The following is a 15,289-nucleotide window of genomic DNA, read 5'->3' as shown; positions in this document are numbered from 1 at the left end:
AGATAACTTTTTATGCACTGGAAGTTTGTGTAACTCACTTTATGGCAATAGTCACTTTATTTCGGTGGTGTAGAACCAAACCCACAATATCTATGAGGTATGCAACCAGCAAAAGGAGACCTGTTTCTAGAGCTAAGAGGATTAAATGAGATAACCTACATAAAGTAAGAGCAGGGTTCCTAGTCCATACTAAAGCACTAAATAAATAATATTTCTTTCATGGCTCTCTGTAAATCTGCTGAACTCCTACTCATCCTTCAAACCCCATTTTAAATATCTGTTTCTAAAAAACCTGCTTAATTATGTGTTCTATTTTCTTCCCCCCCCCAAAAAAAATGCAATTGCCTATTAACCCTGTGTTTCCCATGGCACTTAGAGAAACCTCTATTGTATTTTAATTGCTTTTTTAAAATTTTATTTATTTATTTATTTTGGCTGCATTGGGTCTTCGTGCCACACACGGGCTTTCTCTAGTTGTGGCGAGCGGGGAGTTACTCTTTATTGCGGTGCATGGGCTTCTCATTGCGGTGGCTTCTCTTGTTGCAGAGCACGGGCTCTAGGCGCGTGGGCTTCAGTAGCTACAGCACGCGGGCTCAGTAACTGTGGCTCACAGGCTCTAGAGTGTAGGCTCAGTAGTTGTTGCGCACGGGCTAGTTGCTCTGCGGCATGTGGGATATTCTGGGACCAGGGCTAGAACCCGTGCCCCCCTGCATTGGCAGGCAGATTCTTAACCACTGTGCCACCAGGGAAGTCCCTAATTGCTTGTTGCTGGCCTTTCTGTTCCATTAGAGTATGAACACCTACAGGGTGGGATTTTTATCTAATTACTGCCTACTCTGAAACTGACAGAATCAATAATGGAAGCTTAATTCGCATTTGTTAAACAAATAAATGATTTAATTAAACTATTACAAACTAAAACCCTTAGATGGCCTTTCAAATATTTCATAATACCCTTAAAAAAATAATAACAATCCCAACTTAGAGCGATACCCTATCAGCAATGGAATTTTTTAATGTTTCTGCTTACTATTCACTCATTTATTCAACAAGTACAACCAGTGCCTCCTGCGGGCTGGGAGTACTGAACATTAGTGAACAAAATGAATAAAAAACCTTGTCCTCCCGGCCCTTATATTTACCACAGGTAAATCTGTGGAAGTAAGAAATTACCATTGCAAACTTGTCTGAAAAATATACCAGAGGACACATTTTGTTATTCTTCAACATTTACTAAATATCAAAAGAACAACAACAACAACAAACTCCTGACCACACATAAAATTTAACTACTTAAAACAGCATGAAATAAACTCAGATTTAGTGTACTAAACAAACAAAACTGATATTGTATCCCTAAAAAAAATGCTCATGTTAGGACCCATTTCCTTGTAGCTAAAAATATTTGTGACTTCTTTTTTGAATGGTTAGTAATCTTTGTGAGTTTTAAGGGTTTTATGTGTACAATTACATGCATCACATAGATCCTAATTTGAAAGGTGGTGATGTTTAATGTGGCTTATTTGAAAACCTGTTTATGACCTTAAAACATTCTTCACTTTATAAGTGAGGAGGGTTTTTTACGAAATTTTGTATCAGGGCTTCCAGTCTAAGGGATGCTCCCCCTGGAATGAGACAGGCTGTTAGCTAAAAAAAAATTAACTAATTTTTTATCAGGACCACGTCTCAACTGGCTGCACTATCAGGCAAGCAGCCCAGGTGCCAGAGACACAGATGCAGTTCTTGCACACCAACCTTTCCAATCTAACCTCCGGCTTCATCCTCTTGGCTGCATCCACCTGGTTCCCCACGTAAGGCCTATGGTTTCCTTTCTTTACTCATTCCCTGGCTTAGAAGGTCCTTTCCTTACTTCTACTGTCAAAATACTACGCATCAACATACCATTTCCATCTGGAAGAGCTTAGGCTTTCCTCTGTTGGGGGTAATGGTACCCTCTTTTAATTCATCAGCCCTCCCTGTGATCCTTTCTTATGGAGATTAGCAAGTTCTACCTTGCTTTAGTCCTGCCCTGCCACTCTTACTGAAATATAAATGCTCCTCACTGTTCTGCTCACAACATCTGGAAAGGGCCCTTACACACAACAGCGGGTTAATTTTCCTATCAGATAAAAGAGTAAACATAATACCCAAATATCCAAACTTGCCATAGCTAAACACTAGGAAGCTTCATTTAGAGATCTCTGCAAAACAGTATTGAATTCCAAAATCACAAATAAGATTCAGTCTTACTGAACAAATCTTGCTACCTAAAATTACATTATTTCCAGGTCCAAAGAAACAAAAAAGGTAGTCTGATATCCCAGGCAGAGAATTCTGAGAAAATAATCCTGAAGGCACAGGTAGTTCCTGTACAGAGAGGTTTCATTTCAGCTGTACTTTTCGGTCATTTTGGACTTTAATGCACCAACTCAACATTTTACTGCTTCCCAATTAACAGTGCAATATACAAACAAAAAGGAAGTCAGTAATAACCGATTTTGGATATAAAAGTGCAGTGAGTTGGGTTTTAGGCCCATGGTTCCTACATGTGGAGTTGTATAAATGGGGCTCTCTCCCCCATAGAGCCTACAGAGAAGAGGCAAAAGGCATAAAGGTCAAACAAGTGGTGAATGGACAGATCATCAGGAGCCCAAGATTTCAAGGGCTCTTTCATCAATCCCTAGCCATAGGGAAGAAATACTTCAACAGCACCCTAAAGGAAACAAAAAAAAAAAAAACTGAATTATGAAAGGCAACATTAAAAAAGCATCAGTGGCGCGTCTTAGAGAAATTACTAGCGAGATTTAAGTCTCAACCCCCTACTTTGTCTCAAAAGTGTTTTCTAATAATACTAAGCACATTCCAAATAGCTTCCATCTGCCAAGAACTTACCAACTGCACCTCCCCTGCTCAGCAACCAGGGTGAACAATCAATGCCAAGGGAACCTACATCCCTTCATTTTGGAAGTAAATCGTGAATATCTACCATGCTAGGCATTTATCCACAGGGCCAGTAGTTCCTAAATGAATTTAGGAAGTGAACATGACCCAAGGGAAAGCAGGAGAGGCAAAACAAAGAGGAGAATGGGTGAATACAGATTTAAAGGAAAAAGTCAGAGAAACAGAAAAGGCAAGAATTCATTTGGGAAGAAAATGAAAAGCAAAGGGCAATACAAAAAGTCACAGCAAAAGAGGAGAAAAAATAATACTCCACCCTAAAGATAAATGACTAGAGAAGGAAAGTGAGGAGTAGCAAAAAATAGAGTCCAGATGACTTAACTTTAAAAATTCTCTTACTGTGACTTTTAAGACTGATTGGGTTCGGAGTTTGGAATCCTAGGAAAGGAAAACGGTCTAGCAATGGAGAAACAAAGTGAGACAATGCTGAAAAGTAAAGAGACCCTCCTTCCTAAGCTCTAGATAGGCATCAGGTAGGGCTGGATCAAGGATAACGCTGGTGATACGCGGGGCTCCCGGAAGGGCTCTGAGAGACAACAATCACGCTGATTCACTTGTCTGTGGGAAATCGAAGATTCCTCGTGGACTCGGGAGAGACTACAGCGAACCCCCACCCCCACCCTAGGGGGAGCCTGCGAGGCCGGACTAACAAACAGATGGGCTCTCGGAGCAGGAGCAAGAGACGCGAAGTATTCTCGGGAGCCGGCCAGACCCGACGGGGACCCCGAAGGGGCAAAAGGAACGCAGCGACCAGGTTCAAGGGTGGTGTCGCCAGGGGCCCCCCGGGCGCCCTTCGCCAAGCCGGAACTCACCGATGCCGAGCCCTACAACCAGGCGGCCGGCGAGCAGCGTCTCCTTGTTGTTCGCCGCAGCCAGCACCGTGGAGCCGGCGGTGAAGAGGGCACTGGCCAGCAGGATGGCGGCGCGGCGGCCGAAGACGCCGTTGAGGGCCCCGCCAGCCAGCGCCGAGACTGCGGCCGCCCCCACCGTGCTGGACACGAGCAGCTCCTGCCACAGCGCGTCCAGGCTGAGCTGCCGCTTGAGCAGCAGCATGGCCCCCGACACCACCCCGGTGTCATAGCCGAACAGGAAGCCGCCCAGCGCGGAGAAGACTGCCACCACGTACACGAAGGCGGGGGTCTCGTCCTGCTGGAACTGCCTCCGCGCCGCGCGCTCCAGGTCCCCGACGCCGCCACCGCCCGAGCCCTGCAGGCTGGCGCTGGACTCGGCGGCCGCCAGGAGGCTGCGCTCCCCAGCCGTGCTCGCCGCGTCCGGCTCCTGCTGCTTCCTGCGCCGCTCGCCCATGAGGCTGCTCAGGCTCCGCAGCGTGTACTCCACATTCTCGCTCGCCTTGCGGGACATAGGGCAGGGGCCCGGGGCTGCCCGGGAGGACGAGGCTCCGCGGGCCGGCGGTCTCGGAGGGCTAGACAGCCCGAGCGGGCACAAGGAACCGCTGCCGCCGCCTTCCTCCTCCCGGCTCCCGCTCCGACTGCCACGGCAGCAGCCGCCGCCGCCGCGGCCGCTCCGGGGAGAAAGTTGCTGCCCGCCGAGCCCCGGCGCTGCGGAGTTGGAGCCTGGCGGGTCTCACTCGAGACTCACGCCCCGCGCCTGCCGAGCTGGCGCTGCAGAGCGAGCGGGAGGTGGGGCCGCGGGTCACGTGCAGCCCCAGCCGGCAGGGCCGGGCCGGAGACGCCCCTCCCCCCCCCCGGGCGGGGCCAACCTGAGCCCGCCCCGATCCCTAAAACCCACCCCCAGGTTGATCGCGACCTCTGACCTAGGATCCTTCTTACGTGGCTCTCGCATCCTTACAGCTTTAAGCCCCCTTGTTTGGGGGCCGCAGCTGGGTAGCAAGCCAATGTTTGAATGCCGGGTACTAGGCTTTCAGACCCGGAGAAACCAACTACGATGATTGCACGGTTTAGAAAGGCAAGGAGAGAACCCCTTATAAAAGCCTGAGGATGGCCAAGGCTGGAAAGGGCCTGGGAAAAAATATCCTGTTATGGCATATAGCAATTACCCTTCCTTACTTTTATAATATTGTGACAAAAATGGGTCTGTTCTGGAGCAATTGAGTTTCTTATCGCCAGTCCCTCCTCAACTTGTGCTTATTTTAAAGGCACGGTACATCTTATTTCTTTGAGGACAGAAATAATGAATCTCCCCAGGTGAATCCCAAACTTCCTTCCATGGATCCCTGATGTGTAAAAGAAAATTCACATTTATACATTACACTCCTGTATCACCAAGGAGCTCCCACTGGTACAAAGTAAACCCAGTATTTGATGTGATTTAAGGTTTAAGAGGAACTCTCCACCTAACTCCCCCAACATACTCACTAAAAGGAAGAATGTCTTCTCCCCTGAGAAGTCTGCACTGTTGCCTTCCATTTGCAGGGGCAATTTTAACTGCTTCATTTGCTTGAAACAAAGCAAAGGTGACATTACTTGCCACCAGCTTTTTAAACTGTTGGGTTAATTGCTGGTTGTTAGTTTTTTACCTCACTTTGAAGTCAGTAGTAAATCATTTTATACAGCTCCACTTTAGAAGAGAAACTTTGTCCCTCTGATTTGCTTTCATTCTTCAGGCTCAGGGCAGGAGGTAAAGCATCATATAATTTTGTTCCTTATCATTTCAGTGCTCTTTTATTTTCCTTATTTGAGCAAAAGTCTTAGTCTGAGGCCTATTTTTTCATGCAGCCTAAAACTTGTTCTTATTAAAGAAAAGGATTTTGTCGTTTCGTTTTCAATAAAAATTTTTATTATAATTTGTCAAAATTGCTTTCCTATGGATTATCAATCATGATTATCTCCATAATATAACACTTTCCTTAACAGCAACAAGGAAAAATGAACTAATGAGCTTAGAGGGCTTAACTGTTTAAACTTATTGTGTGGCTTTAAAGTAAGGTTCTCTCATAATTCCCAGGGATCAATTAAACAGAGAGAGCTTTTAGCTCTGGAGCAATGAACTCTAATATTCAGGCTACAGAAAAAGATTCAGGTAAGAGAGCGCCCTTTTCCATGCCTGCTGTAATAAAACCGCGCCACCTGGTGGTGAGCCGGTTCATCGCTTTTGAAGAGCAGGGCTCTTCTACCAGATGAGAATCAGCTGGTACTGTTGACAGTTCCCTCTTGCTGAGATGAAACAAACTTCCTTTTACTCCTGGCAGGAACACCTTGGCTCCTGAGCATCCCTTGCTGGAAATTCAGCTTTTATGTCACAGAACGCTAAACTACTTAAAATGGTTCCACTCCAAATCATCAGGGCACCTAAATACCTACGATCAGGTTACATCTGAAAAGAAATGTGACATGAAAAAAAGGGATCAGAATTCAACAGAGTTCTTTCCAGCCCTTGGAGGGAGCTAAGTTCATTTTAACATTACAGCGTGAGTCCAAAGTATAGTTCCCTGAAGCCTGCCCCAACCGCAGATTATGATGAAATAGAAAGCTAAGGATCAAAAGACATGAGTCCTATCAGTATCACTGTTTTACTGTGCAACTTTTGACAACCACTAAATTAGCCTGTTCCTTGTTTTCTTATTTGCAGAGCAGATATTGGTACACAATGACTCATTTATTAGAAATGAAAAATAATTTTAAAATATACCTAGTTGCTATTGCACAGTAAATAATAATTCTAAGCATCATTATTGGCTTGCAAGGTGAATTTGAAAACCCAAGTTTTAAGTACATTTGCTTTACAACCTCCAGGAAGAGGGAAAGAAGTGAGAGAGTGGTTTTAGCTGTATTGCTACAGATCCCTTTCCATTCATCTCTCCCACCATAACAGTTCCCTTTCCCCAGAGATAACCACACCTATCACTTTGAAATGTATCTTTCCAGAACTTTCTGTATGCATTTGTATGTACACAGTAAAACACAAAGTTTATTTTACTATTGTGTAAATCACAAAGAAAAAACCCAAATCAGACTGGTTTAAGCCAAAATTATGGTGGAGAGGGAGGATTTATTGACTCTTGTCTCTGAAAAGTTTTCAACAGGCTGATTTCATGTACAGCTGAATATGGGCCTCAAAAACCAGGATGTCACCAAGAGCTCCATCTCTCCATCTGCTTCTTGCTACTTGCACTCCACTCTCAAATTCCATGTGGTAGCCAAGTGACTACAGCAGGTTCCAAGGTCTATTTCCTATTCTACTCATATCTGAGGGCCAATTAGTGCACACATCTTGAACTATTAATAGAAGTAAATCATGTGGGCTTCGAGTGTGTTTGGGGGGCATTTCCGTAAGAAATCTGGGGTATTTTTTTGCCGGAAGACAGGCAAATAAATCCTGGGCAATAAAACCAACAGATTTGAGTTACCAACGTAACTAGTCAAGTAACATGGCATAAAAGGCAAATAAAGCGTTTCAGGAAGGAGGGGCTGGCTAAGAGAACCAAATATATTGCATAGAGATCAAAGAGAATAAAAACTCATATGAAATCATTGAACTTGACTAGTAGAAAGTCAATGGTGAAGACCTAATGTACACCATGGTGACTAGAATTAATAGTTAATATATTGTATATTTGAAATTTGCTAATAGAATATATCTTAAATGTTCTCACCACAAAACAGGTAATCTGTGAGGTGATTAATATGCTAATTAGCTTGATTGTGGTAATCATTTCACAGTGTATGCGTATATCAAAACATCACATTGTATACCTTAACAATATACATTTTTAATTTGTCAATCATACAACAATAAAGCTGAGGGGGAAAAAGAGAGAAAAAAAAGTCAATGGTGACTGCTGAGAATCAGAATATTGTTTTGATGGTATTTTGCTGGTATTACATTCAGAAACCAAGTAGTAATGCCAGAATCCTGCCCTATTGATCGTTCTTCCTTTCTGTACGTATAATAGACAATAGCAGCATCAAAATAAATATATTATTAATAGGTACAAAGGTAGCGGGTCCCATGGCTTAGTTATGAGGTTTAATACGTGCTTAGTACTTCCCCCGAATCTTGCCTTTGACTTGTTCTAAGGAAGAAGAGATGGAATGAGGGAGGCAAGAATGGAAGGTAAGAAAACAGGATGGTCAGCATGCCCAATGGACAATGTCCGATCTGGATCTGCTTACTACATGGAGACATGGAACAGGAAATACAAGGAAGCATGAGGCATAGATGATATTTTAACACACATTGACCCTGCCCACTAATAACCATGCCCAACTGGGAAGAGAACTTGCAATACAACATAATATCACCTCCTCCTCTTTTGGGTGGGGAGGGTTGCAGCTCCTCTTCCTCCTCAGAGACTTTTAGGAGAGCAATGTCAATTAACAGAAAATAGCGGAAATAGCAACTGTAGGCTGCATTTTCTAGAAGTCTCTTGGTAAATGCAATGAAGGAGAGAATAGTTTAACGAGATATCAGGATCAAGAGAACAGGTAGAGGGGTTAGGCATGACAAATGTATTCATATACTGAAGTGAAAAGAATATATTGACAAGTCAGGATCCTGCATGATGGATAGAGCAAAGTCTCAAAGAAGGCAGGGAGGAAAAGAGCAAGATCAGTAAGAGAGAGGCTAACCTAGCCATAGGGAAGCGGAGGAACACTTCTTCCTCTAAAAGAGAAGGCAAGCCAAAAAAAAAAAAAAAAAAAAAAACAGGAAAGAAGGACATGGCATTAAAAACAAAAATACAGTGTTGACCTTGGTAGCTTTTAATGGAGGGACTGGCAAGTATCTACACTATTAGCACTCAATTCTGGGTACTGCTGTTGGCCCAAGGACTTTTACTAGGCTAGCTCTTATAGTTCATTAATAGCATAAGTAATAGGATAATCACTAACAAAAATTATAAAAATAAAAAAAGAAAGCTTTCATGAAATGGATAATAGGGGGATGGGAGATGGAGTGAACCTAGATGTTGTAAGCAGGAACACCCAAGTTCATATTTTCAATCTGCTACTTCCTTGACTGTATGACTACTTACTTATTTTCTCTAAACTTCAGGTTTCTCTTCTGTAAAAGGAGGATAATAATACTGTATCAGTAGTTAGATGGTTTCAATCTGAGTAACAGGAAATCCATACTGAAACTGCCTTATACACTACAGAAGTGTATTATTACATAAATCTGAATGTCCAGAGGTGGCAGCATCAGGAATGGTTTGATCAGTCTTTGAAAAATGGTGTCAAAGATCCAGATTCTGTCCTTTTCTCCACTCTACTATTCTTAGTGTATTAGTTTTGCCCTCTGCTAGCTTCTATAAGAGGGCTCTAACATTTCCAGGTACCATTTTTCTAATGTACAGAAAAGTACAGTACTTAGTCCCTATTCTCAAATGCAATCTATTCCAAGTAGTAAAAGACCAACATGACTATGTTTAGATATACCTAATAATACAAAGCATAGTGTACCAACTTGGAGCTAGAAACAAAAATTCCAGTGGAACTCAACTTTGATTGCAGAGCGTCAAAATATTCTTTATTGACCCAAATGAGTAGCTGCAAATGATAACAGTTAAAAAAATAACAGAAAGAAAAAAAAAAAAAAACCTTTGACTTGCAACTTCAAGAAATCTCTTAATTAAACAGGATGCAAAAATCTGAAATGAGAGTAGTGGGAAGTATTTGTTTCAAAGTAGAATCACTAATGAAATTAGTAACAACTCACCCTCTTTAACTGAGAAATTATTAACTTGGCCTGACACTGGTTCTTCAGCCAGTTTCAGTCGTTTTACTAGTAATGGAAAATACTTTCAAATGCATCTTGAAACATGAAGAGCTCCTCACTAATCATTTGTTTTAAAAAATTCTACTTTAAAAAGTAGGTTTTCTTTTGCATTTTGAATCCAAATTGTAAACTCACTTGTAATAATGACTCTGTCTGAAGCAGAGTCACTATGTTGTAAGCATGGTAATAGGGTGACTCTGCTTTGCCAAACTGAGTGAACTTACCATGTTAAAACTAAGTAAATATCCAGCTGAAACAATTAATTTATATTTTGTAGTTGGAATTATTTAGATAAAATAAATTCCTATTTCCTTATACATTCTTCTTAACTCGGGAGAACCAAAAACTTTTAATTTAATAATACAAACTATGTAATTCACTGACCATATAAGTTTCACAGTATTAACAAGCACTGCTTTGAAGGATGCTTTTGTTTTCCCAGCCAGTAGTACTTGCACATGCAAAATATGACTGTTTAAACAAACTTATGCAAAAAATATTTCAGGAAGAGTGGTCAACCTCAATGTTTCCAAAAAAACACTATTGTAATTTCCTCTCAGATTCTCTCTCACAATTTTTACAGTGTTCAGCATTGAACATTTTTATATCTCAAATACACTAAATGACACTTCAGTAATACTGAACTTGCTTTTATATCTGATTTTCATGCTGAGTCAGTAAGTATGGGACAGAGAGTCTTTATGGTGGAAATAGGAGCATTCATTACAGTAAGTCCCCTACATATGAAACTTCAAGTTGCGAACATCTAAAGATGCAAACGTGCATTCCGTCAACGTCAGGCATGAGTGAAATTGCAGCTTGCCCTGTGTCTCCTATTGCTGACGTTCCTTCATCTCTACCATCTCCCACCTCCTCTCCCTCCTCCAGTCAGTAACTTTTCTTGCCTGTTCACTCGATGCCAGCCCCTGTATGCCAGCTGTTGTACTATACTACTGTACTTTTGAAGGTACTGTACTATAAGATTAAAAATATTTTCTTTAGTTTTTGTGGGGTTTTTTAAATTTTTTTTTACTTTTGGCTGCATTGGGTCTTTGTTGCTGTGTGCGGCCTTTCTCTAGTTGCGGTGCACGGGCTTCTCATTGCGGTGGCTTCTCTTGTTGTGGAGCATGGGCTCTAGGCACATGGGCTTCAGTAGTTGTGGCATGTGGGCTCCAGAGCGCAGGCTCAGTAGTTGTGGCACACGGCTTTGTTGCTCCGCAGCATGTGGGATCCTCCCAGACCAGGACTTGAACCCGTGTCCCCTGCATTGTCAGGCGGATTCCTAACCACTGCGCCACCAGAGAAACACTTGTGTTTGTTTTTTATGTATTATTTGTGTGAAAAGTATTATAAACCTATTACAGTACAGTACTATATAGCCAGTTATGTTGGGTACCTGGGCTAACTTTGCTGGACTTACAAACAAATTGGACTTATGAACGTGCTCTCAGAACAGAACTCATTCGTATGTAGGGAACTTATTGTACTCTCTTCCTGTGATTTTTCTAAACTGAGACTCCTAGAAAACATATCTTCATAAGTGCAATTAGAGAAGTTTTATCTACAGGTCAGCCCATAGTTAAAGAAAAGTGTCCTTAGTAAATGAGAGCAGGGCCTGTGTTTGCTCTGTTCACCATTATATCCCCTGAGTCTAACACATTGCTGGTACATAAGTATTTATTGAATGAATGAATGAATGAGTGAGGGATATCAGTCTGCATGGAATCTGTTTGGCTCAGGTCTGTAAGTCATCACTTTCCATACCTATACATAATATGATGAAATAACAACAAGTTGAGATAATACAAAGTATGTGTATAACATGCCACCTGACCCCAACCCTAAATATAGCTCAAGCAGTGTCAGATTTTAACTGATCAAACAAGCATGATTTTTCTTAAGAAATACACAGCATAGCCTATAGATGTTAACAGAAATAAATGCAATATTTCTTGAGCATTGAACTTTATGAAAAGCACTTTACTTTGCACTGTCCTCAATTGTCCTCATTCCCAGTAGGAAAACACTGCAGACCCATATATAAAAATAGCTGATCGTATAAATCATTATGTACCAAATTATTGAAAGAGACAAAATTCTGATTAATAAGAGAGATCAATGGACTGAAATTTAAATTAAAAAAAATAATAAAATGGTATTTATTTTCTCCAGTTCAAAGCTATAACATAAAAAAACAAAGTTGTTGCAATAGAATTATTCTTATTCCTAATTGCTACCAAAATTGTTAATGAAATGTCAACTGATCAAACTAAAGAGTAAATCATTTCATTTCGCTTTTGGGTTTTACAATCTACTCAGTTTTTTTCATTTTTCTGGTCTATTAGTGATTACAGTCTATTTCGTCACTAATTTGGGGAGCCCTAGGTTACAAATGGCAAAGCACAATTTCTGTGTGCTACCTCTTAATTAATAGACATCTTATCCAGCTACTAACCAGACATAATCACCCTGCTTATCACTTTGTGGTTTTGCATACTATTCTAATGAAAAATTGGCAAATAGAAGAAAAATTGCATAAATTCCAAAACATAGAATAGGAATACATATTTTGAAAATCTTTTAAAGGAAAATTTTGACAATTTTCAAGCTGAAAGCTAAGTTAATATACATATCAATCAATGGTCTGTCTTCTTAGAAAATTACTCTGAATTCTATGGGGAAGAAGAAAGAGATGGAACTACTTTAGCAGCTCTTCCCAATACCAAAAGGAAAAAGAAAGTTTCTGAGCGCAAAAAAGCATTCCTTAGATTGCACCATTTGAAGATCTAAGATAATTTCATTATTTTCTCTAAATCATCGAATTGTTATAAGAGATGCTTGGATGAGTACAGAAAAATTCAAAACGTTATTGTCACTGGCTAACGATGACAGATATTCTTCAGGGAGTGATCTGGTAAGAAAATAAGAATGTAATAGTGCACTAACAAGAAAAGCAAAGTCTATTTCTTCTGTACGATCTTTGTTTTGTGAAATTGCCATGAAATTTTCATGCATGAACCCTGAGGTAATCATATATATTAAAAATACCCTAAGGCTATTTTTCATAGACCTACAGGCTAAGTGAAGACTCAGCTTTCAATTATCATCCTAACGGATGAGAAACTCACAGTGTGAATAATAAGGGGAAAAAGCAGTCAACTATATATACTCATAGCTTTAAACATTAAAAAAATAATGTTACAGTTTAGGTATGAATAAAAACTGCTTTGTGTCTTTTGTTTTTAAAAACTTATGATCTTTTAAATTTTGTCTTTTAAAAATTATCTTCTAATACAACCCGCTTTTTTTTTAACCTCCCTAAATTGTAGTAGACATCTATTATACTTTGTGATCTTGTACTTTTGGACACGCTTTCTCTAGGGAATTGCCTGTATTATGAGTCTCACTTTGCCAAAATAGAAGCCAGAAGTTCACTCTCCCAGCATTCCTTGGAGTTAGGGGCAGGTATATCACCCAAGGTCAGCCAATCAAAGACATCTGCACAAGAGTTTGATTGAAAGAGAATAACATGATGAGGGAGGCTCTCTATGAAGTCTATCCTACTGAGGGTGGCAAAGACTGGCAGAGGGAAGCCATACAGCCTTGAAAAAATGGCAGCAGGAGTACTACTGGGGGGATACCATGTCTAAAGTTGGCAGCGGGAGATGTGGTGTCTTTACCCAGCAGCAGCAGAAGAGTCTCCACTGAGCAACCAGTGGGGTAATTAAGATGTGGTTGGACGCATCACCTCCAGGTGTGATTATCTGGTTCTTGCAAAATTCTTTGACTTCATTTATATCAATAAATAATATATAATAGCCATAGTACAAAAAATCTTCAATCCATAAAAAGGCAAAAAAAGAGGGAAAAGGTAATGAAGAACAGGGAAAGATAGAAAAACAGCAAAATGGCCAATTTAATCCCAAACATATCAGTAATCACATAGAAGATAAATAGTCTAAGCATACCAATTAAAAGACAAAGATTATCAGATTAGATATAAAACACAGAACTCAACTATATGCTGCCTACAAGAAACCAACTTTAAATATAAAGGATATATTAAATATTTATTTATTATATATTAAGTATAAAAGAATAGACAAAGATACATCTTGCTAACACTAGCCCAAAGAAAGCTGGATATATTAATACACACAAATAAGATAATGATAGAGGTGTCTATTCATCAGATTACATAATCTTAAAAGTTTAAGCATCTGAAAACAGAGCTTCAAGGGACTTCCCTGGTGGTCCAATTGTTGAGACCCCGTGCTTCCACTGCAGGGGGCACGGGTTCAATTCCTGGTTGGGGAACTAAGATCCCACATGCCTCACGGCCGAAAAAACAAAAAACCAAAAACCAGAACTTCAAAATAAATGATAGAGATACAAGAAAAGTATATAAAACCATAATTAGAGATTCAATAGTCATCTTTCCATGATTGATAGAAGTAGTACACAGAAAATAGGATATAACAAAGATGTAAAAGATTTGAATAACACTATCAGCCGTATTAACATAATTGACACTTAGAGGACACTCCATTGAACAACAATAGAATACACATCCCTTTCAAGTACATGTGAAACAATTACCCTAGTTAGTTAGACCATAACTTAGGCTTTGAAACTAGTGTTAATAAATTTAGAGTGATTCAAGACATTAGTATATTTTCTGTTCACATGGAGTTAAATTGGAATCAATACCATAGAGCACACAAACATATAGAAACTAAATAGTAAACTTATAAATAATCTATGTATCAGAGAAGGAATCAAAAGGGAGATTAGAAAATATTTTGAACTGAAAGAAAACATACACACAACAGACCAAAATTTGTGGGATCCCACTGAAGCAACTCTTAGGAGATATGCATAGCCTATAATAGAAACAAAAAAAAAATTGCAGGGCTTCCCTGGTGGCGCAGTGGTTGAGAGTCCTCCTGCTGATGCAGGGGATGTGGGTTCGTGCCCCGGTCCAGGAAGATCCCACATGCCACGGAGCGGCTGGGCCCATGAGCCATGGCTGCTGAGCCTGCGCGTCCACAGCCTGTGTTCCACAGTGGGAGAGGCCACAGCAATGAGAGGCCCGCATACCACAAAAAAAAAAAAAAAAAAAAAAAAAAAAAGATTGCAAATCAGTGACTTCCATTTCAAACTTCAAATACAGGAAAAGGAAGAGCAAATGAAACTTTAAGTACAGGAAAGGAAATAATAAAGGTCAAAGGGGAAATCAGTGAAATGGAAAACAGAAAAACAATAGAGAAATATCAATAAAACTAAAAGCTGGTTCTTTAAAAAGATTAATAAAATTGATAATCCTCTCATTAGATTGATCAAGGAAAAAATATAGAAGACACAAATTACCAGTATCAAGAATGAGTGAGGTTATATCACTACATATTCCACAAATATTAAATAATAGTAAGGGAATAGGATAAACAATTCATGCCAAAAAAGTTTGACAAAATGGACATATTCCTTGAAATAGAAAAATAAAAACCTACCAAATCTCATTCAAAAAGAAATATACCACATGCCGTGGAGTGGCTGGGCCCGTGAGCCATAGCCACTGAGCTTGCACATCCGGAGCCTGTGCTCCACAGCGGGAGAGGCCACAACAGTGAGAGGC

The 15,289-nt window shown here is 40.4% G+C and overlaps 1 protein-coding gene across 2 annotated transcripts in view; it reads right to left on the bottom strand.

The window, feature by feature from the left end:
- The window catches only part of SLC2A13 (solute carrier family 2 member 13), a 470,241-nt gene extending 465,832 nt beyond the window's left edge, over positions 1-4,409 (bottom strand). For both annotated transcript variants that reach the window (XM_081248366.1, XM_081248367.1), the window contains exon 1: positions 3,771-4,409. In XM_081248366.1, the coding sequence (XP_081104492.1) occupies positions 3,771-4,320 (550 nt within the window). In that variant the 5' untranslated portion in view covers positions 4,321-4,409. The remainder of the gene's footprint in view (positions 1-3,770) is intronic.
- Positions 4,410-15,289: the final 10,880 nt, after the last annotated feature.

The sequence above is a fragment of the Mesoplodon bidens genome, assembly GCF_964165515.1.
Source record: "Mesoplodon bidens genome assembly, chromosome: 11".
NCBI lineage: Eukaryota > Metazoa > Chordata > Mammalia > Artiodactyla > Ziphiidae > Mesoplodon > Mesoplodon bidens.
Note: the sequence above shows the minus strand (reverse complement) of the source record. Positions and strands in the feature narration are given on the sequence as shown.